Raw genomic sequence first — 26,428 nt, 5'->3', positions numbered from 1 at the left:
AACTGACTGACGAATTGGTGAAAAGTAAAATATATTGATATGTGTTATGTAAATGAACCTAAATGATTAACGGAGGATTTCTGTTAGATTTCTCCATGCTGCCATAATGCTTTGAAGAAGGCACATGCTGGCTCCACTGCTAGGTACAAATAAAGGATAGCCACATTTGAATTTCACATACAATGATGGCTCAAGAGTCTTCTTTAGTTAACATTTTCTGCCACAGTTTCTAGATCTCTATTTGGACAAAGACAGCAGAACAGATCTAAGGTCAACCCCATAACAAATCATCTTCTATGGGTCAGGTAATGTCTGTGTACAAGAGGAGCCAAAGGTGCTGCATCTACAATATGCACAAGATGTCTAATACTGTCTGCAGCTTAGCATGCCCAGGTGAAATCAGACTGATCACAGCTTGGTAAAACTTGCTGGAGTTATCCTGCCAAGAGTCTTGAAATTAACTTGGCATCGTCGTTCATTAAAGAATACAGCAAAATTAGATTCTCTTTTGAGTCCTTGCCCTGCTTGAAACGTACAGTGATCAGAGCTAAGTTGACTGTGGCATTTACATTAGCAGAAGAAAGAGATTTCATTAATATTAGTTGGTAGAGAAGTGCCAACTGCTCCTAGAAACTTAGGCAAGCAGTTTGCCTCTGATGAGCAAACTACATTCATTCAAAATTTATTTAAACAGTGATGATAAAATAGTAACTATAGTAATACTATAGTAATATGTAACTATATTGTGTATAAATATATATACTGTGTATATACTGTCACGCACACGTGCATAGGGAGCCACTTAAAGACCCAATGAGCAATGTAGTATATCGTGCCAGGGGACAAAGTCGGGGTACAAACCTCTCTTTCTTTATTTCCACAGAAAGACCGAAGCACCACTGCCTTGAATTTACCCAGACTCCCTAACAACGTGCAACCACTTCTGCATTCCTTCCCTCTTGCCCCTTTCTGATGACATCATGACTCCCATCCATCACCACGGTTCTTTACCAGCATTCCATCTGCCAGTTTCCAGTCCCACCCCATAAATTGTCCCTGTACGCATTTCATTGTTGTCTGTTGTTGTGCTTATGAGAAGCGAAACTGACCAAAGAACTTACAGTATACGGGGCCGAAAAAAACCCAAACCTTTATGCTTGTTTGTGTTTCTTTTACAGTAATATGTGTATATATATATATATATATATATATATATATATATATATATATATATATATATATATATATATATATATATATATATATATATATACAGGGTGACACATATACAGGGTGACACTTTTATTGACAGCGATTGAACCACTACAACTTGCCTTTTAAGAGACAGTAATCCAAATTATCAATGTCTGAAAATTACGTCCTGTAGATGGCGTCCTCCTGTATGTATGCATTCTTCCAATCTGCTGTTGAGGTTCCCCATTGATCGCTGCAACATCTCAGCTGGGATACCACGAATTTCGTCTTCAATTCTTTGTTTGAATTTATTCAGTGTCCTTGGCCGAGTCGTGTAGACCCAACTCTTAAGGTAGCCCCACAAGAAAAAAATCACAAACGGACAAATCCGGTGATCTTGAGGGCCAGGGAATGTCACCTTCCAAACTATCTTTGTTTTTGTAAAACATTTTATGGCGAAAGCATGCTGTTGACCGTTCCACTGATCCATGATTACTAAATGGCGAGATTGTTTACAGCTCAAGATCCCTGTTCCGCAGTGCTGCCAACTGTACATGGCTGCCACTACGCATTTCAAAAGTTCCCATTTGTCTGTGTCACCCTGTATATATATATATATTGTGAAGGATGGCCGGCCATTTATCCCGGCCAATACCCCCAAGCCGCCAGGTGGAGCCCTCCTTGCAGCATGGAGGTCCCCAGAAGACCAGCAGGGCATCATGGACAATGGAGTTGTTATGCAAAGCCCTGCTGGATGCCGTGGGGGCCACAGGAGGGAGCTGCAGGGAGGACCGAGGGCTTCTTCGTGCCCTGTGACCCGGAGGTTCGTCATAGGAAGAGCGACGGACTTCCGGGTTGAAGAAAAGAACTTTTATCTGACCCAGAAGTGATTGAGGATCACATGGACTGGGGATTGAGAACACTTCCGGGTCAGGGATTATAAAAGGACTGTGGGAGCTCCCAGAGGGTGAGCTGAGCTGGGTGGAAGGGTGGCAACGCGTCTGGGAGCTGGAGGATTGTGTATTATTGATTTATGGTGATTTATATGAGTATTGTGGTGGAGAGTGTGCTTTGTGCACTGTGGCGACAAAATAAAGTCAACTTGAGGACTTTTACCTGGTGTCTGGAGTCGTGGACAGGGGTTCAAGGGAGCGAGGGCGCCCCCTATCGTTCACAATATATATATATATATATATATATATATATACTGTGCGTATGTATATATATATATTTATTCAAATATAAAATGATCACAGAGTTCCTTCTATACTCTAACCACTCGCTCCCAAACATAGTAATAAAGTCTACACGTCCAGGTCCTCTCACATTCTCTTAAATTGGTCCCACACTGTAAAGCCTGTGTGTATCACAGAACTTCCATGGGAATGCGGACCTCTGTTTGAAGGTGGAAGTTGGGCTACACCAGCATTTTGTTCTGAGTCTCTTCATTTCATGATAAAGATGGAGATGATGACAGGAAAGACCCAAACTCTGGTAAATCTAACAATACAGACATTATGCATAAGATGGACAAGAAAACTTAGAAGAAACTGCAAGGTTGACGATCTTTATAATGTTAAGTGTAATACTAAATACATGTGAAGTTAAACATTATAGTCTTAGTATACTTCTGAAGTTTAAGATCTTAGATCATAATAGAATTAAATTCTTACGTGGATTTGCAGATGGGCGGTGACAAGGAGACGTGAATGAAGAAGGCTTTGATGCCACATTCACTGTGTTACGAGGATTGTCTCTAGTTTCTTGAGATGCTAAAGTAAATTTAGAGAAAATCACAATATGGTCATGTTTTTCATAGACTCAGGACAAAAGTATAATACAAACAACAGACAATGAGTACAACAGAAATGATAAATATAACCTTTATGAAATACAAAGCAGATGAGATATACAAGAAGTACACGTCTAGTCCGCTCACACAGTTACTGTAAGTAGCTTTATGATCTCGGGATAAATACGGACCCTCATTGGGTGCTAAGAGTCTTGTTCTATTTTCCAGAAGGAAAGAGCTTGAAAATTTTCTGTGTAGGATAACTAAAACAGTAAAAAGGTGCGTTCTACGGTTAAACTTAAAGTATTGTTAAAGTCCTTTTGTAACTGGAGTGCACCACACTGTGACGATGCGGGCTCAACTCCATGCTCCCATTCGCTGTTCAGGAGCCCTTGAACCCAACACCGTCGGTAATGTCACCGATGAGCTAGACAGTGAGACAACATTTGAGCAAGGGGATGGTTCAAAAAGGTGCATAGTGCTTTTATTAAAAATCAAATCAACAAAAACAAAAATGTTCAAAGTGTCCAAATAAAGTGCAGTGCTTCAAAGTCTTATAAATAAATAATCCATAAAAGAAAACGTGGAGGTTTAAAAAATACAATAAAAAAACAATCCTTTAAAATCAGAGGTTAAAACGTTCAACAGGAAGCAGTTTTTAAAACAAACGACAATGCCAAGCTCGGTGCTTCTTCTATGATGGCGTCTCACCTGTTTCTCCCGACTAGGCTTTGCAGCAGGCGAGACGCTCTCTCTGCAGCTGCCCTTTTCCATTCACACACACGAGACTGGAGACCTCCCGATCCCTGGCTTCGGTCTGGCACTCGAGACTTGGTTCAATCCAATGGCCAGGACGCTCACATTGGACATTCCCCGACCAAGCCTCCCGACTCCCGCTGCCTTTCCGGCCTTCTGCGGCCAGTCGCCTTCCCTTGGTCACTCCCGCTATCTGGTCGCTCAGCGGGAGCAACATCAACTCCAACCCCTGGGTGTAGGCCTAACACCCAGGCCCTCGCAGCTGCCCGCAAGCGCTCGTTCGCTCACCCACACGCTCCACGTGTATCTCTCTCTCTCTCGCTTGCACCGACTTGCTCGCTCTCTCGCTCTCTCGCTCCTTGTAACCTCCGTCCTTTTCGTTTAGTTTTTTTTAGTTCTTTTTTTTCTTGTTCCCCTCCCTGATCGACTCGCGCTTCTTTTTTACAGTGAGGGGCCATAGCAGCTGCAGCACACATTAGCCATGGGAACAATCACGGATGTGGACAGTTCCTCACCTGTGCACTCGGTGAGAAACACCCTCACTGCAGATCACCCCGTGGCTTGCTATGGCCCAACGCCCCCTCACTAAGCCGCGAGAGCGGTGATTATTTAAAAAATGGCCTTTGCTCAGCGAGCTGTGGACCCATAACACCACACACACACATACCCTCCTTGGTGTCATCAAGGTAATCTGACGCTGGGTGATATTTTAAATGACTCTGCATGTTTTTGGAAGTGCTTGCATGTTTCAATCACAAACACTGGTAAGTCTTACAATTTTTATATTACGCACAAGCTAGACAAGAAAGCTTAGAAGAAACTGAAAACTTAGCAAACTTTATAATTTAGCTGTAATGATGCATACTTTCCACTGAATTCTTACTTGCAGATCTACCAAAGCTGAACACTGCTGCAACACCTCCCTTTGTTAAGACGTTTTCCCCTGTAAAAGGGGGGATTTCTAAAAAACATATAAAGGAAGATTCTGTACAAAACAAAAAATAAGGGCTTAAAACGGCCTGCCTGTTAAATGAGGACACCCAGACTTCATTTGTAGCAGCACACTTTATATTAGAAAATGAGACCATATATAACATTTAACTTTGTGTTTGCTCTGTGAAGCAGTTTACACATGAGAAGTCTTATTTCTTACAGTATATAGTTTGGGACTTTATAAAATACTTAATTCAGAGGTGTGTCTCTGGACTATCCCATTTGCCTAAAGCTGATTGGTGAAAAGTAAAATATATTGATATATGTTATGTAAATGAACCTAAATTATAAAATGAAGCTTTCTGCTAGATTTCTCCATGCTGCCATAATGCTTTGAAGAAGGCACATGGTAGCTCCATTGCTAGGTGCAAATAAAGGATGGCCAGGTTTGAATTTCACATACTGTACAATGATGGCTCAAGCAGACCCCCGTGACCCTGTAGTTAGGATATAGCGGGTTGGATAATGGATGGATGGATGGATGATGGCTCAAGACTTTTCTTTAGTTAACATTTTCTGCCACAGTTTCTAGATCCCTATTTTGGACAAAGAGAGCAGAACAGATCTAAGGTCAGCCCACAGCAAATCATCTTCTATGGGTCAGATAATGTTTGTGTACAAGAGGAGCCAAAGGAGCTGCATCTACAATATGCACAAAATGTCAGCTTGTCATGCCCAGGTGAAATCAGACTGATCACAGTTTGGTAAAACTTGCTGGAGTTATCCTGCCAAGATTCTTGAAACTAACTTGGCATCGTTGTTCATCAAAGAATACAGCAAAATGAGACACTCTTTTGAGTCCTTGCCCTGCTTGCAAAGTACAGTGATCAGAGCTAAGTTGACTTTGGGATTTACATTAGCGGAAGAAAAAGATCTCATTAACATTAGTTGGTAGGGAAGTGCCAACTGCTTCTAGACATTTAGGGAAGCAGTTTGGCCCTGATGAGCAGACAAAGTTCATTCAAAATTTATTAAAACAGTGATGATAAATAAAAATAGAAGCTATAGGAATATATAACAATATGCTCTGTAAATATATATTGTGACACGTGAGTCACTGTCCTGCACCCAAGAGAAGATGCTGAGTGCAAAGGCTTCAAGCAAACCAACTTTATTTTTCAATCCAATCCGGAACAATCAGAGTATTAATTCAAATGGTAGCCACCACTTCACTACACACAGACACAGCAAACGAGCAGGGCTTGGGTCAGGCCAGTGGTTGAGTCATAAAGTTCCCTGCATCATCCATTGGACAACATGATGTGTTACGCGGGGAGGCTGTGAACCTGCTGTTGCCCCAGCGACGGACAAGCAGCCCTCAACAGACACGTCAATTGCGTTTCGGTGTGTAGCCCCATTGGGGAAGATCTCAAAAGAACTCAAAATTCTCACATCCCCTCCCTTAGCTTTGTTGACATGCGCAGCCACAGAATGGTGGTGAACATCAAAAGTAAATGGCTGCAAGCTAATAAACCACCAAGTGAGCCAAGCATTTATATCCTTCTGTCTGTAGAGCCAATAGGTGAAGTGTGGTCAGTCACCAGGGTAAACTGTCAACCCCATAAGTAGTAAGAAAGGATCTCCACCACCCACTTAATAGCCAAACATTCTTTCTCAGTGGTGGAGTAATTACACTCCCTGGGAAGTCATCTCACATTCAGAAAAGTGATGGGATGTTCCTCGTCATCGAAACACTGAGAGAGCACTGCCCGTTGCGGTGCATTTGCACTAACAACATTCATCATCACACCTCCAATTTCCAGCTTCATAATCCTCACTCTGCCTGACACTCTCTTCACCTCCAAACACTCTTGACCTGCTGTTCCTTCAGAATAACTCCTACTCCATTTCTCCTCCCATCCACACCATGATAGAACAATTTGAATCCACCTCTGATCCACCCAGCCTTACTCCCCTTCCATTTAGTCTCTTACACACACAATATATCAACCTTCCTTCTCTCCATTATTTTGGCTAACTTTTTGCAGTACCAGTCATACTGCAAACATTCCCTCAGTTCCACTCTCTTTATCTTCTTCCTCTCCTCCTACCTCTGGTTACGTCTCCCCCCTCTTCTTCTCCTTCTTCAGCCAATAGTAGCCCAGTTTCCGCCAGCACCCTGTTAGCTAACTGTAGTAACGGCAGCCGTTGTTAACCCAGGCCTCAACCTCAGTTTTTCACCGGATGCCCTTCCTGACATAACCCTCTCCATTTATCTGGGCTTGGGACTGGCACAAAGAAACACACTGGTTTGTACATCCCTTGTGGCTGGGTTTTTTTTTCACTTTTACTTTCATGAATATCACCCAGTGCGAGCATCTGCTTCGGTTCCTCACATATCACCTTCCTCATCGCTTTAGTTAGGCCATTCATCTGTGAGTGATAAGCAGAAGTGCTCAATCGTTTCATGCAAGGTTTTCAAATCTCACAAGGAATGCCAGTATGCATGAATATTTCTGGTAGAACCTTAGCAACAGCTTGGGCATTGGCCCTCTGCAGAATGGCCACCTTGGGGTACCTTGTAACATAATCAACCAACACAGGCATGTTCTGATAACCATTCTTACTTTTGGGGAGTGGGCCCACAATATCTAATCCAACCCTCTGAAAGGGGACATCCAAATAAGGCATTGGTGAGAGTGGAGCCCTGGCAGTTCTATGTACGGAAACAACTTGGTAGTCAGGGCAGGCTCTGCAACACTGCTCCACATCTCAGCCCATATTCAACTAATAAAAGAGTTTTGAAATGCAATCCCTTGTCTTCTTGGCCTTCTTGTCCCTGAAGACATGGGTGTGAACAACTTTTAAAACTGTCTTCCTTTTGCCCGCTCAGAACCACCAACTGCTCAATCTGCCCTTCCCTTATGCAATCAGAAATCACCCAATATGAGAAAAAATCCTTAATCAAAAAGTGTGGTGTTTTGAAATTCGGACCCTCCTGCTCCATATAGTAAGCATCGTTTGCGACATGTGCTTGTTTAAATGTAAAGTCTAGGTTGCTGTCGCCCTGTGAAGGTGTGTAAACTTTGTCGGAGTGTCTGTATGCCTCCCCAGTGTCCGACGCAGTACACTACTCTTCTTCAGCCATTGTTTTTCCAGAGTCCATAGCTGTTAGCTGGCTTGTTGGTGGTTGAAGGAGTGAGTCCTCCAGTGGTTTCCGGACAATCAGGGGAGTGGTTGACCCCCTACCTCACTGGACAAATCAGGTTCAATTTTTAAGCCGGCTGCTTGCCCGACCTTGTCAGTGGAGAACTCCTCTCTGTCTACTATAGACAGAGTTGCTCTGCAGGTGGCTAGGATGCATGGGAAGAGGGAATTCCTCTTCCCAATTAAAAGAGGGCAGGGTGACGTGTCTGAAACAGCAGTCCAAACTTTAAAGTTCCTCTCTTCAAACTTCAGAGGGAGTAAAATAACCTCATATTCTTCAATGTCTCCATGAACACAGCGAATGTTCACCCAAACCGTCTTTGTGTAGGGAGTCAGCCGGAGCAAGTCAGGGGTTTCGCAGGGCAGGGGTTTCGCAACTTAACAGAGATCTTAAAATTGTCTTTCTTCAACACCCCAGGTGAACCTGCAACACGCATACCAGGGCGAGACCGAACTCCATTGGCTGTCCAGGCAGAGTGTGGCACTCCCAAGTCCAATGCCTTGGTTGATCACAGTAAAGCACCTGCATTCGATCTCAACAGTGGAGTTCCAATGACAGCACCTTCTGTCTGTGGTGTTGGTTCCTGTGCCCCTAGCAATGGCGTCCGTGACTCCAGGAGCCCAGGTCTGGGCAGGAGACATCAATGCAGGGCATGGCAGAAGATGTTGCTCTGAGGAAAGGAGAGGACGAGGTGAAGGCAAAGGGTGTGACCCATAGCTGCGGTGGTTGGACATCGGCCAGAGGCATGACAGCTGGGTCGAAGTCGGTACCAAGTCAGGATCGTTCTTCTGTTTCCAGAGGGCTTGGGCACCCTCCAGTCTGTGCGTCAGGTCTAGCAGTGACTGGACATCGTTTCGGAGCATCGCATGACAAAGGTCTTCATTTATCTCTGACAAAACTGTGTCAATAACGAGCTTTTCCACAGTGTGCTCAAAGGAGTGTCCATGAAACCAGCTTTGGATCAGATCCAATAAGTCCTTGAGCTGTCTCCGGATGGGCCGATCTAGTTTAATCTGCCACAGTCCAAACTGATGTCCCTTGGCCAAAGGGCTCATAGCTGTATGGAGGAGGATCTGTTTTGTCAGGAAGTCATAATCATCAAGCCTTTCAGGAGGAAGGTTTCACATGATCTGAAAGGCCTCCCTGGCTAAATAGGGGGCCAAAATAGCTGCCCAGGATCTCCTGTCCCAGCGCATCAGTGCTGCCATGTGTTCAAAACAGAATAGCAAACACTCTGGGTCATCGGCGGGAGCCATCTTCACCAGCACATCTCTGGAATGAGGCCGGGCAGGGGTGTTTGTCATTTGGCTCTGGTGGGAGCGGAGCATCATGCGCCTACTGATAATCCATCAGTGCAGGACCCCACTCCTGGTACCATGTGGTGCATGCATCACTGTCCTACACATGAGAGAAGATGGCTTCCAGACAACCAACTTTATTATTCTGTCAAGACAGGAACAGTCAGGGTATTTATTCAAATGGCAGCTACCACTTCACTACACACAGACACAGCAAATGAGCAGGGACAGGGCCAGGCCAGGTTATAATATTCCCTGCAGCACCCATTGGATGACATACATGTTATGTGGGGAGGCAACGAACCTGTGGTTGTCTCAGCGACGGACAAGCCCTTGACAGATGCGTCAATTACATTTTGTATGTAGCTCCATTGGCCTTGATGAGCAGCCTACATTCATTTAATATTTATTAAAACAATGATGATACATTAAAGTACTAACCATAGTAAAATATAACTATATCCTCTGTAAATATATATATATATATATGTAAGAATTATCACAGAGTTCCATCTAAACTCTAAGCAATTGCTCCCAAATATACTGAGAAAGTCTAAACATCCAAGTTCTCTCACATACTCTTAAATTTAGCCCCACACTGTAAGCATCTGTGTAACGCAGAATTTCCATGGGAATGCAGGTGGAAATTGGGCTGCGCCAGCAGTTTGTTCGGAGTCTGCTAATTTTCATGAGAATAATGGAGATGATGACAGCAAAGACACAAATGCTATTAAAACTTACAATACATAAGATTAACAAGAAAGCTTAGAAGAAACTGCAAGGTTAACAATCCTAATGATGTTAAGTGTAATATTGCATAATTCTGAAGTGTAAGATAAGGTTGTCATATTTACTGTACATAGTAGAATTAAATTCTTACTTGCAAATAGAGTTAAGCCATGACAAGGACATTTAGATGGCATGGGCACAAATTTGCTACAATTTTCTCCTGCTTCTTGAGATGCTGAAATAAATGTAGAGAAAATTCCGTTATGGTTATTTCTTTTTCTAGACTCATGACAGAAGTACAATACAAACAACAGACAATGAGTACAACACAAGGGATGAATACAACCTTTATAACCTTTGTAACAACCTTACACTCTAAATCATAACCTTAGATCTTCAACTGAGTGTCTGCTTATAATTCCAATGGCTAAACTTAAAAGAAGTGGTGAGGCAGCCTTCTGCTGTTATGCACATACAATCTGGAACAGCTTACTGAAAGAAATCCGCCAGGCTAATATGGTGGAGCACTTTAAAAATTGCTTAAAAAGCATTATTTTAATATGGCTTTCTCATAGCTACATTTTAGTGTATCCCTGTGAAGCTATATGTGCATTGAATTATCATTTTCATTAAGGCTCCGTCATCCATACTAACCCCTACTCTTCTCTGCTGTTCTTTTTCCGGTTTTCTGTGGAGGCGATCTGTGCCACCACCACCTGATCAGAGCGCCATAGAGTCCCTACATTGGTGGATTGGAGGCAGCACCCCACATGTCCACATGACCATCATCATCAAATTCTTTCACGTGAAGCCTGAAAACCATGAGGACTGATTGAGAACATTGATGTTAGGTAGAATGCCCAGTGGGTGCTGGGCGGGTGGTCTCGTAGCCTTGTCTGCAGCTTGGCATGTTCAGGCGAACTCAGACTGCCAAGAGTTTTGCAAGTAACTTGGCATCGTCGTTCATCAAAGAATACAGCAAAATTAGACACTCTTTTGAGTCCTTGCCCTGCTTGAAAAGTACAGTGATCAGAGCTAAGTTTACCTTGGGATTTACATTAGCAGAAGAAAAAGATTCCATTAATATTAGGGAAGTGCCAGCTACATCTAGAATCTCAGGCAAGCAGTTTGGCCCTGATGAGCAGACTACGTTCATTTAATACAAGTTGATTCTAATTGGCAGGCCCTGAGTTATGATGTATTACTGCCTTTAAAATGAAGCAATCCCAAAGAAATTAAAATCACAGTCTTCTTCTTCTTTCGGCTGTTCCCGTTAGTAGTTACCACAGCAGATTATCCTCTTCTGTATCTTTCTGTGCTCTGCATCTTGTTCTTTAACACCCATCACCTGCATGTTCTCTCTCACCACATCCATAAACCTCCTCTTAGGCCTTCCTCTTTTCCTCTTCCCTCTAATGTACTCATTTCTAATCCTGTCCATCCTCGTCACACCCAGTGCAAATCTTAGCATCTTTAACTCTGCCACCTCCAGCTTTGTCTCCTGCTTTCTGGTCATTGTCACTGTCTCCAACCCATATAACATAGCTGGTCTCACTACTGTCCTATAGACCTTCCCTTTCACTCTTGCTGATACCCGTCTGTCACAAATCACTCCTGACACTCTTCTCCACCCACTCCACCTTTCCTGCACTCTCTTCTTCACTTCTCTTCCACAATTCTTATTACTCTGTACTGTTGATCCTAAGTATTTAAACTCATCCACCTTCGCCAACTCTACTCCCTGAATCCTCACCATTCCACTGACCTCACTCTCCTTTACACACATGTATTCTGTCTTGGTGGTCCTACTGACCTTCATTCCTCTCCTCTCCAGAGCATATCTCCACCTCTCTAGGGTCTCCTCAACCTGCTATCTACTATCACTACAGATCACAATGTCATCAGCAAACATCACAGTCCAAGGGGACTCCCGTCTAATCTCTTCTGTCAACCTGTCCATCACCATCCCTGATGTAATCCCACCTCCACCTCTAAACAATCTGGTTAAAAACTCCACTGCTATCTCTCCTAATCACCTCCATGCTTCCACAGGTATGTCATCTGGACCAACAGCCTTTCCATTCTTCATCCTCTTCATTGCTGTCCTTACTTCCTCCTTGCTAATCCGTTGTACATCCTGATTCACTATCTCCACATCATCAAACCTCTTCACTCTCTCGTTCTCTTCATTCATCAGCCTCTCAAAGTACTCTTTTCATCTTCTCAACACACTCTCCTCACTTGTGAGTACGTTTCTATCTTTATCCTTTATCACCCTAACCTGCTGCTCATCTTTCCCAGCTCGGTCCCTCTGTAGCCCACCAGTCCTTTTCTCCCTCCTTAGTGTCCAACCTCTCATACAATTCATCATACGCCTTTTCTTTAGCCTTTACCACCTCTTTCTTCACCTTGCGCCTTATCTCCTTGTACTCTTGTCTACTTTCTGCATCTCTCTGACTATCCCACTTCTTCTTCGCCATCCTCATCCTCTGTATACTCTCCTGTATTTCCTCATTCCACCACCAGGTTTCCTTTTCCTCCTTCATCTGTCCAGATGTCACGCTAAGCACCCTTCTTGCTGTCACCCTTACTACATCTGCTGTAGTTTCCCAGCTGTCTGGTGACTCTTCACTGCCACCCAGTGCCTGTCTCACCTCCTCCTCCCTAAACTCCACCTTGCAGTCTTCCTTTTTCAACTTCCACCATTTGATCCTTGGCTCTGCCCTCACTCTCTTCCTCTTCTTGACCCCCAACATCATCCTACAGACCACCATCCTATGCTGCTTAACTACACTTTCCCCTGCCACCACTTTGCAGTCTTCAGTCTCCTTCAGATCAACTCTTCTTCATCAGATGTCATCTACCTGTGTGCATCTTCCTCCACTCTTGTACGTCACCCTATGTTCCTCCCTCTTCTTAAAATACGTATTTACCACAGCCATGTCTATCCTTTTGGCAAAATCCACTATCCTCTGACCTTCATCATTCCTCTCCTTGACACCATACCTACCCATCACCTCCTCGTCTCCTCTGTTCCCTTCAACAACATGTCCAATGAAATCCACTACAATCACCACTTTCTGTCCCTTGGGTACACTGCTCATCACTTCATCCAACTCACTCCAAAATCTTCTTTCTCATCCATCACACGCCCAAGTATTCCTGGATAAATGGATCAGTGAAGATTATTTCCAGCAAGATGGGACAACCTGTCACACATCAGCTTGCAGCATGGCACAAATTGAATTGTTTTTCTGTCAGTTTCAAAGGGACAATGGCCACCTCTTTCCCAGGACCTGTCACCTCTGGATTTCTTCCTATGGGGAACACTGAAAGTAAAAGTGTACAAGAACATGCCTCGTACACTGGAACAATTACAGTGAAACACTGAATGGGAAATTGCTGCCATCACCCCTACAATGTTTTCCTAGTATGGAGCAGCGTGTCGATCTGTGTTTGGAAGAAGACAGCGACCATTTCCAACACTGAATGTGATTCAGTCATTTACACATCTATCAAGGTATGCACTGTATTTATTTAATTTCTATTGCATCATTATTACGTGAGTAACACATTATAACTTGAGGCCCATTAGTATCTCCCAGTTTTTATTACAACAGTGATGATAAATTAAAGTAGTAACTATAGTCATATATATATATATCTATATCCTGTATAAACATATATATATATATATATGAGAATTTTCACAGAGTTCCATCTATACTCTAAACACTCACTCCCAAACATAGTAATAAAGCCTACACATCCAGGTCCTCTCACATACTCTTAAATTGGTCCCACACTGTAAAGCCTGTGTGTGTCACAGAACTTCCAGGGGAATGTGGACCTCTGTTTGAAGGGGGAATTTGGGCCTCATCAGCATTTCATTTCGAGTCTCTTTGTTTTCTTGAGAATGATAAGGGATGATGACAGCAAAGACCCAAATGCTGGTAAATCGTACAATACTGACATTATACATAAGATGGACAAGAAGCTTAGAAGAAACTGCAAAGATAACAATCTTTATAATGTTAAGTGTAATACTGCATACGTCTGAAGTTTAACATCATGTTGTCATATGTACATAGTAAAATTTAATTCTTACATGTAAATACAGTTACGCTGTTAAAAGGACGTTTAAATGCCACTTTCACAGTGTTGCTAGAATCGTCTCCATCTTCTTGAGATGCTGAAAAATATTAAGAGAAAATTCCTATATGGTGATGTCTTTCCTAGACTCAGGACAGAAGTATAATACAAACAATGAGTACAACACAAAGGATAAATGAATCATAACCGTAATGAAATACAAAGTAGATAAGATATATACAAGAAGAACATGTCTACTTCACTCATGCAGTTTAGTAGCTAAAAACTGACCCAGGACTGACAACATAAAGGTAGCATCTTTAGACTAAAGGGGAGCAATAGTGGGGCATTCAAACATATGAAGAAAGGTTCTGTAAGGATCAAAAAATAAGAGCTTAAAACTTCCTGTTAAATGATGACATCCAGACTTCATTTTTACCAGCACACTTTTTTATTTGAAAATCATTTGGAGATCATATGTAACATTTAACTTTGTGTTTGCTGTGTGAAAACACTTTACATATGAAAAGTCTTATTTCTTATACATTAGACATTTAATATGTTTAACTAGTTTGGGACTTTATATAAGTTTTAATTCAGAGGTGTGTTTCTGGAGTATCCCATTTGCCTAAAGCTGAAGGGTGAAAAGTAAAATATATTGATATATGTTATATAAATGAACCTAAATGATTAAAGGAAGCTTTCTGTTAGATTTCTCTAGGCTGCCATGATACTTTGAAGAAGGCACATGGTGGCTCCACCGCTAGGTGCAAATAAAGGATGGCCATTTGAATTTCACATACAATGATGGCTCAAGAGTCTTCTTTGGTTAACATTTTCTGCCACAGTTTCTAGATCCCTATTTGGATAAAGAGAGCAGAACAGATCTAAGGTCAGCCCACAGCAAATCATCTTCTACGGGTCAGGTAATGTCTGTGTACAAGAGGAGCCAAAGGTGCTGCATCTACAATATGCACAAGACGTCTAATACCGTCTGCAGCTTGTCATGCCCAGGTGAAATCAGACTGATCACAGCTTGGTAAAACTTGCTGGTGTTATCCTGCCAAGAGTTTTACAAGTAACTTGTCATCATCGTTCATCAAAGAATACAGCAAAATGAGACACTCTTTTGAGTCCTTGCCCTGCTTGAAAAGTACAGTGGTCAGAGCTAAGTTGACTTTGGGATTTACATTAGCGGAAGAAAAAGATTTCATTAGTATTAGTTGGTAGGGAAGTGCCAACTGCGTCTAGAAACTTAGGCAAGTAGTTTGGCTCTAATGAGCAGACTACATTCATTCAATATTTAGTAAAACAGTGATAATAAATTAAAGTAGTAACTGTAGTAATATATAACTATATCCTCTGTAACTATATATGTTGTGGCAGTACCCTGCCGGGACACCAAGGAGGACCCAGACCCAGACCACGAGGGGGAGACCGCCCTGGTTGTGTTGGGGGCCACGGGTAGAGGGCTTGGAAGCCCAACCCTGTAGGGGCCATTGGCCACCGCCAGGGGGCACCCCGGTGCCTGGAGAACCCTGGACCTCAGCACCAACACCAGGAAGTGCTGGGGGAAGAAGACTGGGGACACCCGGAGGGCTTCTGGGTGCGCAGCCGGCACTTCCGCCACACAGGGGCGTGTCTGTGGAGGAGTGCCGGGAAGCAGCTGAAGCCCATCCAGGGTGGTATAAAAGGGGCCGCCTCCCTTCATTCGGAGTGAAGAGTCGGGTGGAAGAGGACGAGAGACGAGAGAGAGCGGAGTGGAGGCGGCCAGAAGAAAGGCACTGGAGAGTGAGGCCTGGACTTTGGGGGATCGGTGCTGGAGGCACTGGGTTGTGCATGAATTAACTGTAAATATTGTATATAATAAATGTGTGTGTTGGGTGACAAAACGATGTCCGTCTGTCTGTGTCCGGGCCATGTTCCACTATATATATATATATATATATATATATATATATATATATATATATATATATATATATATATATATATATATATATATATATATATACAAATGATTACAGAGTTCCATCTATACTCTAACCACTTGCTCCCAAACATTGTAATAAAGTCTAAACCTCCAGGTCCTCTCACATACTCTTAAATTTAGTCCCACACTGTAGGTCTCCGTGTATCACAGAATTTCAATGGGAATGCAGGTAGAAGTTGGGCTGCACCAGCATTTCATTCTGAGTCTCTTCATTTTCTTGAGAATGATGGAGATGATGACAACAAAGTCCCAAATGCTGGTAAAACTTACAATACAAACATTATGCACAATCTGGCCAAGAAAGCTCAGAATAAACTGAAAGGCTGACAGGCTTTATAATGTTAAGTGTAATATTGCATACTTCTGGAAGTTTAAGATCTACATAGTAAAATTAAATTCTTACGTGCAATTTGAGATGGGCGTCTATGATGGGGCTTATTTGCCATGTCCACAGTGTTGCAAGGATTGTCACCAGCTTCTTGAGATGCTAAAGTAAATTTAGAGAAAATCACAATATGGTGATGTCTTTAGTAGACTCAGGACAAAAGTATAATAAAAACAACAGACAATGAGTACAACACAATGGAAAAATATAACCTTTACGAAATACAAGCAGATGAGATATAATAATAATAATAATAATAATAATAATAATAATAATAATAATAATAATAATAGATTTTATTTATATAGCGCCTTTCCCATGCTCAAGGCATTAGTCTTAGAAAAAAAAAGAAGCAGGGTATATGTAACATTGGATACAAATGTTTTCCTGAATAGACCCATGAAACAAATAGCAAAGTATTAAATAGAATAAAGGACAATAAACCCGAGTAAAATACTAAATTCAATACTAAAAGATATAATGATAATATATAATATATATAATGATATAACAGACACACAAATTATCCTGAGCACCTGGACAGAGAAGTAAACTGAAAGAAAGGGCAGAATGTGAAGTTAAGTTAAAAGCCTTCCTAAAGAGATGAGTTTTAAGTTGTTTTATAAAAGGATGAATGGAGTCGGCTGATCTCATTAATTTCGGAATGTCATTCCAAAGTCTGGGTGCTTTGGAGCTGAAGGCCCTGCTGTCACCCGTAGAGTGTAGATTAGTGTGGGACACAATAAGATTACTATAAAAACAACCATAGACCCCCGAGATGCCACCCTTCCAGACAGCCTTAACACCTTCTATGCCAGGTTCGACAGGATGAACACAGACACACCCTCAAAGGCCCCCTGTGACCCCACGGATACTGTTTTTCAGGTGACACACATGCAGGTCCTGAAAGCTCTGAAGAAGGTGAACCCCCACAAGGCTGTGGGACCTGATGGAGTTCCTCCCAGAGTTCTGAAGGCCTGTGGGGAACAACTAGCTGGTGTGTATGTTGACATCTTCAACCTGTCATTATCCCAGGCAGTAGTCCCCCGTATTTTTAAATCCTCCACCATCATACCAGTCCCCAAAAGACCGGACACATCCACCCTAAATGACTTCAGGCCAGTGGCACTCACATCAGTTGCCATGAAGTGCCTAGTTAAACTGGTTCTCACGTACATAGATAGATAGATAGATAGATAGATAGATAGATAGATAGATAGATAGATAGATAGATAGATAGATAGATAGATAGATACTTTATTAATCCCAAGGGGAAATTCACATAATCCAGCAGCAGTATACTGATACAAAAAAATATTAAATTAAATATTAATAAAAATGCATGTAAAAGCAGACAATAACTTTGAGTAATGTTAGCATTTACACCCCCGGGCGGAATTGAAGAGTCGCATAGTGTGGGGGAGGAACGATCTGCTCAGTCTGTCACTGAAGTTGCTCCTCTGCCTGGAGATGATCCTGTTCAGTGGATGCGGTGGATTCTTCATGATTGACAGTTAATGCCCGTTGCTTTGCCACAGATGTTAAACTGTCCAACTTTACTCCTACAATAGAGCCTGCCTTCTTAACAAGTTTGTCCAGGCGTGAGGCGTCTTTCATCTTTATGCTGCCACCCCAGCACACCACTGCGTAGAAGAGGGCACTCGCCACAACCGTCTGGTAGAACATCTGCAGCATCTTATTGCAGATGTTGAAGGACCAACCTTCTAAGAAGTATAGTCTGCTCTGACCTTTCTTACACAGAGCATCAGTATTGGCAGTCCAGTCCAATTTGTCATCCAGCTGCACTCCCAGATATTTATAGGTCTGCACCCTCTGCACACAGTCACCTCTGATGATCACAGGGTCCATGAGGGGCCTGGGCCTCCTAAAATCCACCACCAGCTCCTTGGTCTTGCTGGTGTTAAGGTGTAAGTGGTTTGAGTCGCACCATTTAACAAAGTCTTTGATTAGCTTCCTGTACTCCTCCTCCTGCCCACTCCTGATGCAGCCCACAATAGCAGTGTCATCAGCGAACTTTTGCACGTGGCAGGACTCAGTCATATTGGAAGTCTGATGTATATAGATTGAACAGGACGGAGAAAGTACAGTCCCCTGGCTCCTGTGCTGCTGACACAATGTCAGACCTGCAGTTCCCAAGAGCACATATTGAGGTCTGTCTGTAAGATAGTCCACAATCCATGCCACCAGGTGTGAGTCTACTCCCATCTCAGTCAGCTTGTCCCTAAGGAGCAGAGGTTGGATGGTGTTGAAGGTGCTAGAGAAGTCCAAAACATAATTCTTACAGCACCACTGCCTCTGTCCAGGTGGGAGAGGGATCCGTGTAGCATATAGATGATGGCATCCTCCACTCCCACCTTCTCCTGGTATGCGAACTGCAGAGGGTCGAGGGCATGGCGGACCTGTGGCCTCAGGTGGTGAAGCAGCAGCCGCTCCATGGTCTTCATCAGATGTGACGTCAGAGCAACAGGCCGGAAGTCATTCAGCTCACTAGGACGTGATACCTTTGGGACAGGGGTGATACAAGATGTTTTCCAAAGCCTTGGGACTCTCCCTGTTCCAGGCTCAGGTTGAAGATGCGCTGTAGAGGACTCCCCAGTTCCAACGCACAGGCCTTCAGCAGTCGTGGCGATACACCATCTGGACGCGCTGCTTTGCTGGCACAAACTCTTCAGCTCTCTGCTCACCTGGGCTGCTGTAATTGTGGGTGGGGATGTCTCACCTATGCTGGTATCAGCAGAAGGATGGTTGGAGGATGCAGTACTCCGAGGTGAGAGTGGGTTAGGGTGATCAAACCTATTAAAGAAGTTGTTCATTTGGTTTGCTCTCTCCACGTCTGTCTCGATGGTGGCACCCCGCTTTGAGCTGCATCCAGTGATAATCTTCATCCCATCCCACACTGCGACTTCTGCTCCAGCTTTCTCCTGTACTGCTCTTTCGTCGCCCTGAGCTGGACTAGGAGTTCCTTCTGCACGCTTGAGCTCATGCTGATCACCACCTTTAAAAGCCCTTTTCTTCTGGTTCAAAAGGCCCTTGATGTCACTTGTAATCCATGGCTTGTTGTTAGCATAGCAGCGTACTGTTCTTACTGGAACTACAATGTCCATACAGAAGTTGATGTAATCAGTTGTGCATTCAACAGCCTCTTCAATGTTCTCACTATGTGACCCAGCAATATATCCCAGTCTGTAGTTCCAAAGCAGTCTCTCAGAGCCTGCTCTGCCTCAGGGGACCACTTCCTGAATGAGCGTGTAGTTGTAGGTAGCGCCCTCACTCTTGGTTTGTATTGAGGCTGAAGCAGAACCAGGTTATGATCTGCTTTCCCAAGCGCAGGCAGCGGGGTGGCGCTGTATGCGTCTTTAACGTTTGCATACAGTAGGTCGATAGTCCTGTTTCCCCGAGTGTTACAATCCACATACTGGGAGAAGGCAGGTAATGTTTTGTCCAGCGTTACATGGTTAAAGTCTCCAGATTACACAAGTGCCTCAGGGTGCTGCGTTTGTAACTTAGCAACTGCGGAATGGATGATGTCACTCGCTATCTCGCGTTAAGCTTGAGGGGGATGTAAACAATAACAACAATCACGTGTCCAAACTCTCTGGGCAAGTAATAGGGACGCAGACTTACGGCCAACAGTTCGATGTCCCTGCAGCAAGTGGAGATTTTAACGTTTACATGTCCTGAGTTGCACCACTTTGTATTGACATAGAGAGCGAGTCCTCCTCCTTTCTTCTTTCCGCAGGTACTTGCGTCTCTGTCCGCTCTAACTGTGCTAAACCGGGTAGCTCCACGTTAGCATCTGGGATGGTAGTTGTTAGCCACGTTTCACTAAAACACAGCAAGCTGCATTCTCTGTAGGTTCTGACATTTTTCACCAGCACAGCCAGTTCGTCGATCTTATTTGGTAGTGAGTTCACATTTCCCAGGATCACAGAAGGCACCGACGGTTTATAGCGCCACTTTCTCGCAAGCTGCTTGGCTTTTATCTTATCTCTTATCTTTATCTGCTTAGAATTCCAAGAGCTAAACTTAAAAGAAGTGGTGAGGCGGGTGGCCTTCTGCTGTTATGCACCTCAAATCTGGAATAGCAGACTGATAGAAATTCGCCAGGCTGATGGTGGAACACTTTAAAACACTGCTAATAACCCATTACTTTAACATGGCTTTCTCATAGCTTCATCTTAGTTTAATCCTGATGCTCTGTATATTCAATTAATTATCATTACTATTCATGGTGGCTCTAAAATCCATACTAACCCCTACTTTCTCTTCTGTTCTTTCTCCGGTTTTCTGTGGTGGTGATCTGCAACACCACCAACTGATCAGAGCACCATGATGTCCCTACATTGATGGATTAAAGACCAGAAGTTCACATGACCATCATCATCAAGTTCTTCCATGAGAACCCTAAATACCATGAGGACTGATTGAGGTCATTGATGTTAGGTAGAATGCCTAGAGGGGGCTGGGTGATCTCGTGGCCTCAGACCCCCTGCAGATTTAATTTTTTTCTTTGATACACCTTGAACAGAGAATTCTAGTAAAACATAAGGAGGTGAAGAACAGGGGCCTCATGTATAAACGGTGCGTACGCACAGAAATGTTGCATACGAACGTTTCCACGTTCAAATCGCAATGTATAAAACCTACACTTGGCATAAAGCTACGCACATTTCCACGGTACCTCATACCCTGTCGTACACAAGTTCTCCGCTCGGTTTTGCAGACTGGAGGCACCCAACGTCAAAGCAGTGCTCCTGTTCCTGTGTGGTTTCCCTTTCTTTTTCAGATCCACATTACTGATGCGGCTTTATAAATACACTGAAATTAACCACATATTGTTTATTAGTGTAATGCATCTGATTGTAATTAATTTGTAACAATATAATGGTCCAGGAAATAGCCATTGGAATAGTATTCCAATACCATAACTGCTTTAGCGTTGTTACTCTCACTACACCTTCTTTTTCTTTTTTCAGCTGCTCCCGTTAGGTGTTGCAACAGCGGATCATCTTCTTCCATATTACTCTCATTGCACCACTCGGAGTATTTCTATCACTGTATCTGAGTGGGAAATGACAGCAGTAGCTGATTGGAAAGAGAATTATCGGTATACAGCATCAAGCATACGCTGCCTCAGCCATGGAAAAATGCTTCAGAGACTTTTCTATACGAACCTTGCGGTTCACAAACAGTTTCATCCCAAGAACTCTAAATGCACTCAATCAGTCCATCAAGTGCTCCTTGTAGAACTGTTAGGCCTTATAAGTACAATCACCTCACTGTAAACTTGTGATACAGTTATAATATTACACAACCTGTGCCACTTTATAAACTGTGTATTTACATATGATGATGATATTACGATTTTTAAGATGAAATGCACCAAAATATGTTGATTATATTATAAAGATAAAACTTTAACTTCATTTAAATAATCTATATTGTTAATAATTAAACATGTGAGGACACAGTGCCGCAGCGCTAGCTAGTTCACAGATTGTTCGTACCTCATGTTGTATTCTTGCTGGGCTGGCGCGACACTGGAAGGATAGATGGACAGAATAATTAAACACGTACTACGAAGATATTTCAGTGTTCCTTAAAAGTTCTGAAGAATCGTCATTGTAAGCTTACAGATGTCTTAACATCTATTACAAAGCTGATTGTGTGGCGATTGAGTATTTGGAGAAAGAAATGTAAGGACAGGAATTGGAGGTTAGTACGTTTGAAAGAGACAGTACTGCTAAAATAAATTCATCGAAGGTCGTGCACAATCACTGCGCCACTGTGTTCCCATGTTTAATAACATGCTTTAACTCCAATCCTCATGAAAAAGATATCACGTATATATATCTCAGTATTTTAATTATTCAGAGAGCTGTAATATCACAAATGTAATGGAGGAAGAGAAAGCCCATTTAAGAAGCACGTAGTGATTCACACACATAGAGCACATAGAATATCAAATACAAAACAAAGATTTAACGTACTACTTTAGTTACGATGGGATTTGAGAAACTAGTAAATTCAACGATTTTAAGATGAAGTTTATGATGTTCTACTTTAATGACAAAATAAACTACGTGATTAAAGTGGAAATTTCGAGATTAAAGTTGACATTTTGTGCTTTTTTCCCACTGTGTGCCTATTTATTTATTTTTTTCTCTCTACTCTAATAAGCTTTCATATGTCACTCAGACGGTGGGCTACGACTCACCTTTACACGGTGACTTTGATATCTGACAACTTCTTTTTTTATTTCAGGCACTGTGCGACTTTGTGAAGTTGAGCTTTCGAGTTTCTCCGACACACTATGTCACTCGATCGACTTCCTTTTGTTGTTTATACCACTGTTTAAACCAACAAATAATACATATTTCTTTTCCTCCACTTGGTATTCTCTGAAATTCTTCTATTTTCCCTTGTACTTTTGCCATTGTCTTTTCAAAGAAGGCTGATCTTAAAGGCTATTTATATTAATTTACATATTCAAAGAGGCGTAATTCTTGGAGGAGTTGGGGTGAGACAGCAGGTGCGTGCATGTGCGTTACTTTTTACGCTGATTGGGATTTATGTAGTGGAAGAACATGGAAGTTTGTGTACGCACAGATTCCTGGATCTGGATTTTTACGCACATTCCCGCTTTTGTGCTTATGCCATGTTATAGTGAGTTCTATGCCGCCGTTATACATGACGCCCCATGTCTGTACAGCATAGACCTTCGAACATTGTCTGACATTTTCAACTTTAAAGTTTATTTAAAAGAACAAATGACTTAACTTTCATACAATTAGGTCTGTAAGAGCTCAAATTAGACAATGAGAAAGTGTTAGCATTTGTTAGAAACAGTTAAGTTTAATTAGATGTTATAGTTCTCCAAACTGCTATATCCTAACACAGGGTCACGGGGGTCTGCTGGAGCCAGTTCCAGCCAGCACAGGGTTAAAGGCAGTAACAAACCCTGGGCAGGGCGCCACCTCACTGCAGGACAATTTAGGATCGCCAGTGCATCTAACCTGCATGTCTTTGGACTGTCGGAGAACATGCAAACTCCATGCAGGAAGGACCTAGGAAGCAAACCCAGGGCTCCAAACTGCGAGGCAGCAGCGGTACCACAGTGCCACCATAATATAGTATTTAGTAATACTAATATCCATCCATCCATCCAACCCGCTATATCCTAACTACAGGGTCATGGGGGTCTGCTGGAGCCAATCCCAGCCAGCACAGGGTGTAAGGCAGGAAACAAACACCGGGCAGGGCACCAGCCCACTGCATGGCACACACACATACACACACACACCCACACCAAGCACACACTAGGGACAATTTAGGATTGCCAATGCACCTAACCTGCATGTCTTTGGACTGTCGGAGAACATGTAAACTCCATGCAGGAAGGACCTGGGAAGAGAACTCGGGTCTCCAAACTGTGAGGCAGCAGCGCTACCACTGCACCACCATGCCACCCTAATATAGTATTTAGTAATACTAATATATTATAGTAATATAGTCATTTTAGAGAAAATGCACTGAAATTGTTACACAAAATGTTTTCCAAAATTGTTTAAACCTTTGTATATAATTCACATTGTTATAATATAATATAATATATAATATCATATACTGTCATTGGGTAACCAGCTCTTTCCAGAGAATGGGGTCATTAATTGGCCTGCACAAATTTAATGGAAAAAAAGAAGTAATATGAGTGTTAATTAAGCAATATTATGTCGATAATGGGATGAATTTGTTTTAGAAATAAAAGTGTTATGTGATCATTTACAAGCTCTGTGGTGTTCAAGTTTAGTCCTGTGGGTGCAGGTCAGTTTATCATTGCACTCCCACCATAATTAAGCAAATTGCTATTTTCCAGTTTCAATGTTTGAGTGTCAGCCCAGACATTTCAAAAGTATACTTGCTGAATTTATTGGAATTTGATAAGCTTTTATTTGTGATACATACAAATATTTTATATCTATTTTTTATTATGGGGTGACATATCAAGTTCATAGCTGCACAGAAAAGTCCATTTAAACACTCTTTATGCTTAAACTTGAAAAACATTCTTGCTGCGTTTATTAGACACAAATTAAAACCTGATCTCTGAAACAGGAAGGCGTCCCAAAGAAGAAGGGATTGAAAGTTAAAGCTTAGGGGACTTAAAGAATCCTATCAAAGCGATCTGTGCCAGGTACAGTATGTGTGTAAGGTCAGCCGCTGATCCTACAGCCTTCAAATCAAAGCCTGTTCTTTGTAACAGAGTCAGCTCTAACAAGTGAAAACGTTTCCGTCATTATTTTTATTATCATATTCATTCTGAATTTCCAGGTGTTGTCATTATTTAGGCTGTTACAGTTGTTACATTTTTGTTGAGAAAGAAAAGTCTGAATATGTGACAGGGAAATGAAGAAAACTAAAGAGAGCAAACTGAATGAGCTGCTAGAAGAGCCAAGAATCAGTCCACAGGTTAACTAATCATCTGTCATGGAGCTCACAACAAAATGGAGGAAGTCAGAGCGAAGGAAAATGTTGCGCTGATCAGAAATGAAATGCGACAAACAGGCACTAACTCCATTTTTGTTATTGCTGCTTCATTAAAATAGGCATCATGCTCAGAAAATTCTACTTTCAGTTAATGTGGAATTAATAAAAACAAAAATGAATATAAGAGCAATGAGTTTACAAGAATTTGATGAGTTAGCACACATAGTTAGAGTTGCATCTTAAAAATCATTTGTTTTATTCTTTTTCCAGTTTTCACAATGATACAGAAAAGCTGATGAAATGACCAACTCTTAATTTCTTGAGATATTTGTCAGCTATTACATGCACTGGAGCTCAGAATTCAACATGTTAAGCCCGTCACTATTTGACACGTAACACAGAGATTGCCAATATCTTGCTGTCCAGCATAAAAATTAAATAAGCAGACCCCTCCATCACCCCTCAGAGCCAAGCAGCCCATTCTTTACTCACCGACGTTGTTCCAAACTGTTTAAAGCCGTGAAACTCACTCTCTGTCACTCACGTTGGTGTCTTTGACGCTTTCACTCGATTCATGCCGAGCCTTGACGTGTTAATGTAACCAGAGTAGGGTGTGAGTTTGGTGCTCAGCAAACAAACACGACAACATTCTGCTTCAAAAGCGTCACTTGCAAATCAGGTTTAGTGCTGAAAGCAAATGGCACAGACGTTTGTTTCTGGCCTCAGGCTGTTTTCTGACTTTCAGTTTCATATTATGATAAGTTTCACATTTCTCAGGAAGTCACTGAACAATAACCTCAATTACTGTATTCGTTGTTTAATTCAAGATTAATGTTACTGTATTTGCATTATTCATTTTCAGTTTTATTTCGATACCATCACAGTGACATTTCGTTTGCTCCTCGTCTGTGTGTTGCCTGTTATGACTGGCGGTGTTCCTTTATGTTTTCATTTTTTTTTGGTCTTTATATGTTTGTTTGTTTTTTTGCAGTGGCTAAACCCAATCCTGGTGTTATTTATTTATTTGTTATTTTGTTGTTTATTAATGTTGTGTCTTCCCACAATGCCATTTTGTTTTCTACAGGTATTGTCACCATTTTGTGCTGATTTATGTAGCAGTTATTGGGCTGATCTTAGTAGTCACAGACAGTGTGGCATCACACGTAAAGGGGTATAAAAGTTGTCCCAATGGATTTCCTGATTGTCCAAGTTTTCAGATTCTCAAAAGGAAAGCAAATCAAGTGTGTTCATGTTCTTCAAGTAATAAATTATTTCTGGTTATAGACTACGAGTTAGGATTACAACATCCTAACCCATTGCCATTTTGTGTATTGTTTTACACGGGCTAAACCATTTTACAGGGTCATCACTCTGCTTGGCATTATTTTGCTGCCATTATACATCATGGAGTCACATTTTAATTTTTGAAATGTGTCCTGTCACACATGTGCGATTAGGAGGCAGTCAAAGAGCCTAAAGGTGAGTGAAACATCACGAGATAAGGGGTTGTCACGTGGTACTTACCTGAACTCTCTTTCAT

General features: G+C 42.2%; 1 protein-coding gene across 2 annotated transcripts in view; it reads right to left on the bottom strand.

Moving 5' to 3' along the window:
• The window catches only part of LOC120514418 (interferon-induced protein 44-like), a 58,680-nt gene extending 33,111 nt beyond the window's left edge, over window positions 1-25,569 (bottom strand). The window contains exons 1-5 of one of the 2 annotated variants that reach the window (XM_039734785.1): window positions 25,381-25,569; window positions 16,399-16,482; window positions 14,019-14,102; window positions 10,062-10,145; window positions 2,868-2,966 (exon numbers count right to left, since the gene is read on the bottom strand). In XM_039734785.1, coding sequence (XP_039590719.1) covers window positions 2,868-2,966; window positions 10,062-10,145; window positions 14,019-14,102; window positions 16,399-16,441 — 310 coding nt within the window. In that variant the 5' untranslated portion in view covers window positions 16,442-16,482; window positions 25,381-25,569. The remainder of the gene's footprint in view (window positions 1-2,867; window positions 2,967-10,061; window positions 10,146-14,018; window positions 14,103-16,398; window positions 16,483-25,380) is intronic. The other variant, XM_039734786.1, reaches the window with a different exon arrangement.
• Window positions 25,570-26,428: the final 859 nt, after the last annotated feature.

This window comes from Polypterus senegalus, chromosome 14, assembly GCF_016835505.1.
Source record: "Polypterus senegalus isolate Bchr_013 chromosome 14, ASM1683550v1, whole genome shotgun sequence".
Taxonomy (NCBI): domain Eukaryota; kingdom Metazoa; phylum Chordata; class Cladistia; order Polypteriformes; family Polypteridae; genus Polypterus; species Polypterus senegalus.
Note: the sequence above shows the minus strand (reverse complement) of the source record. Positions and strands in the feature narration are given on the sequence as shown.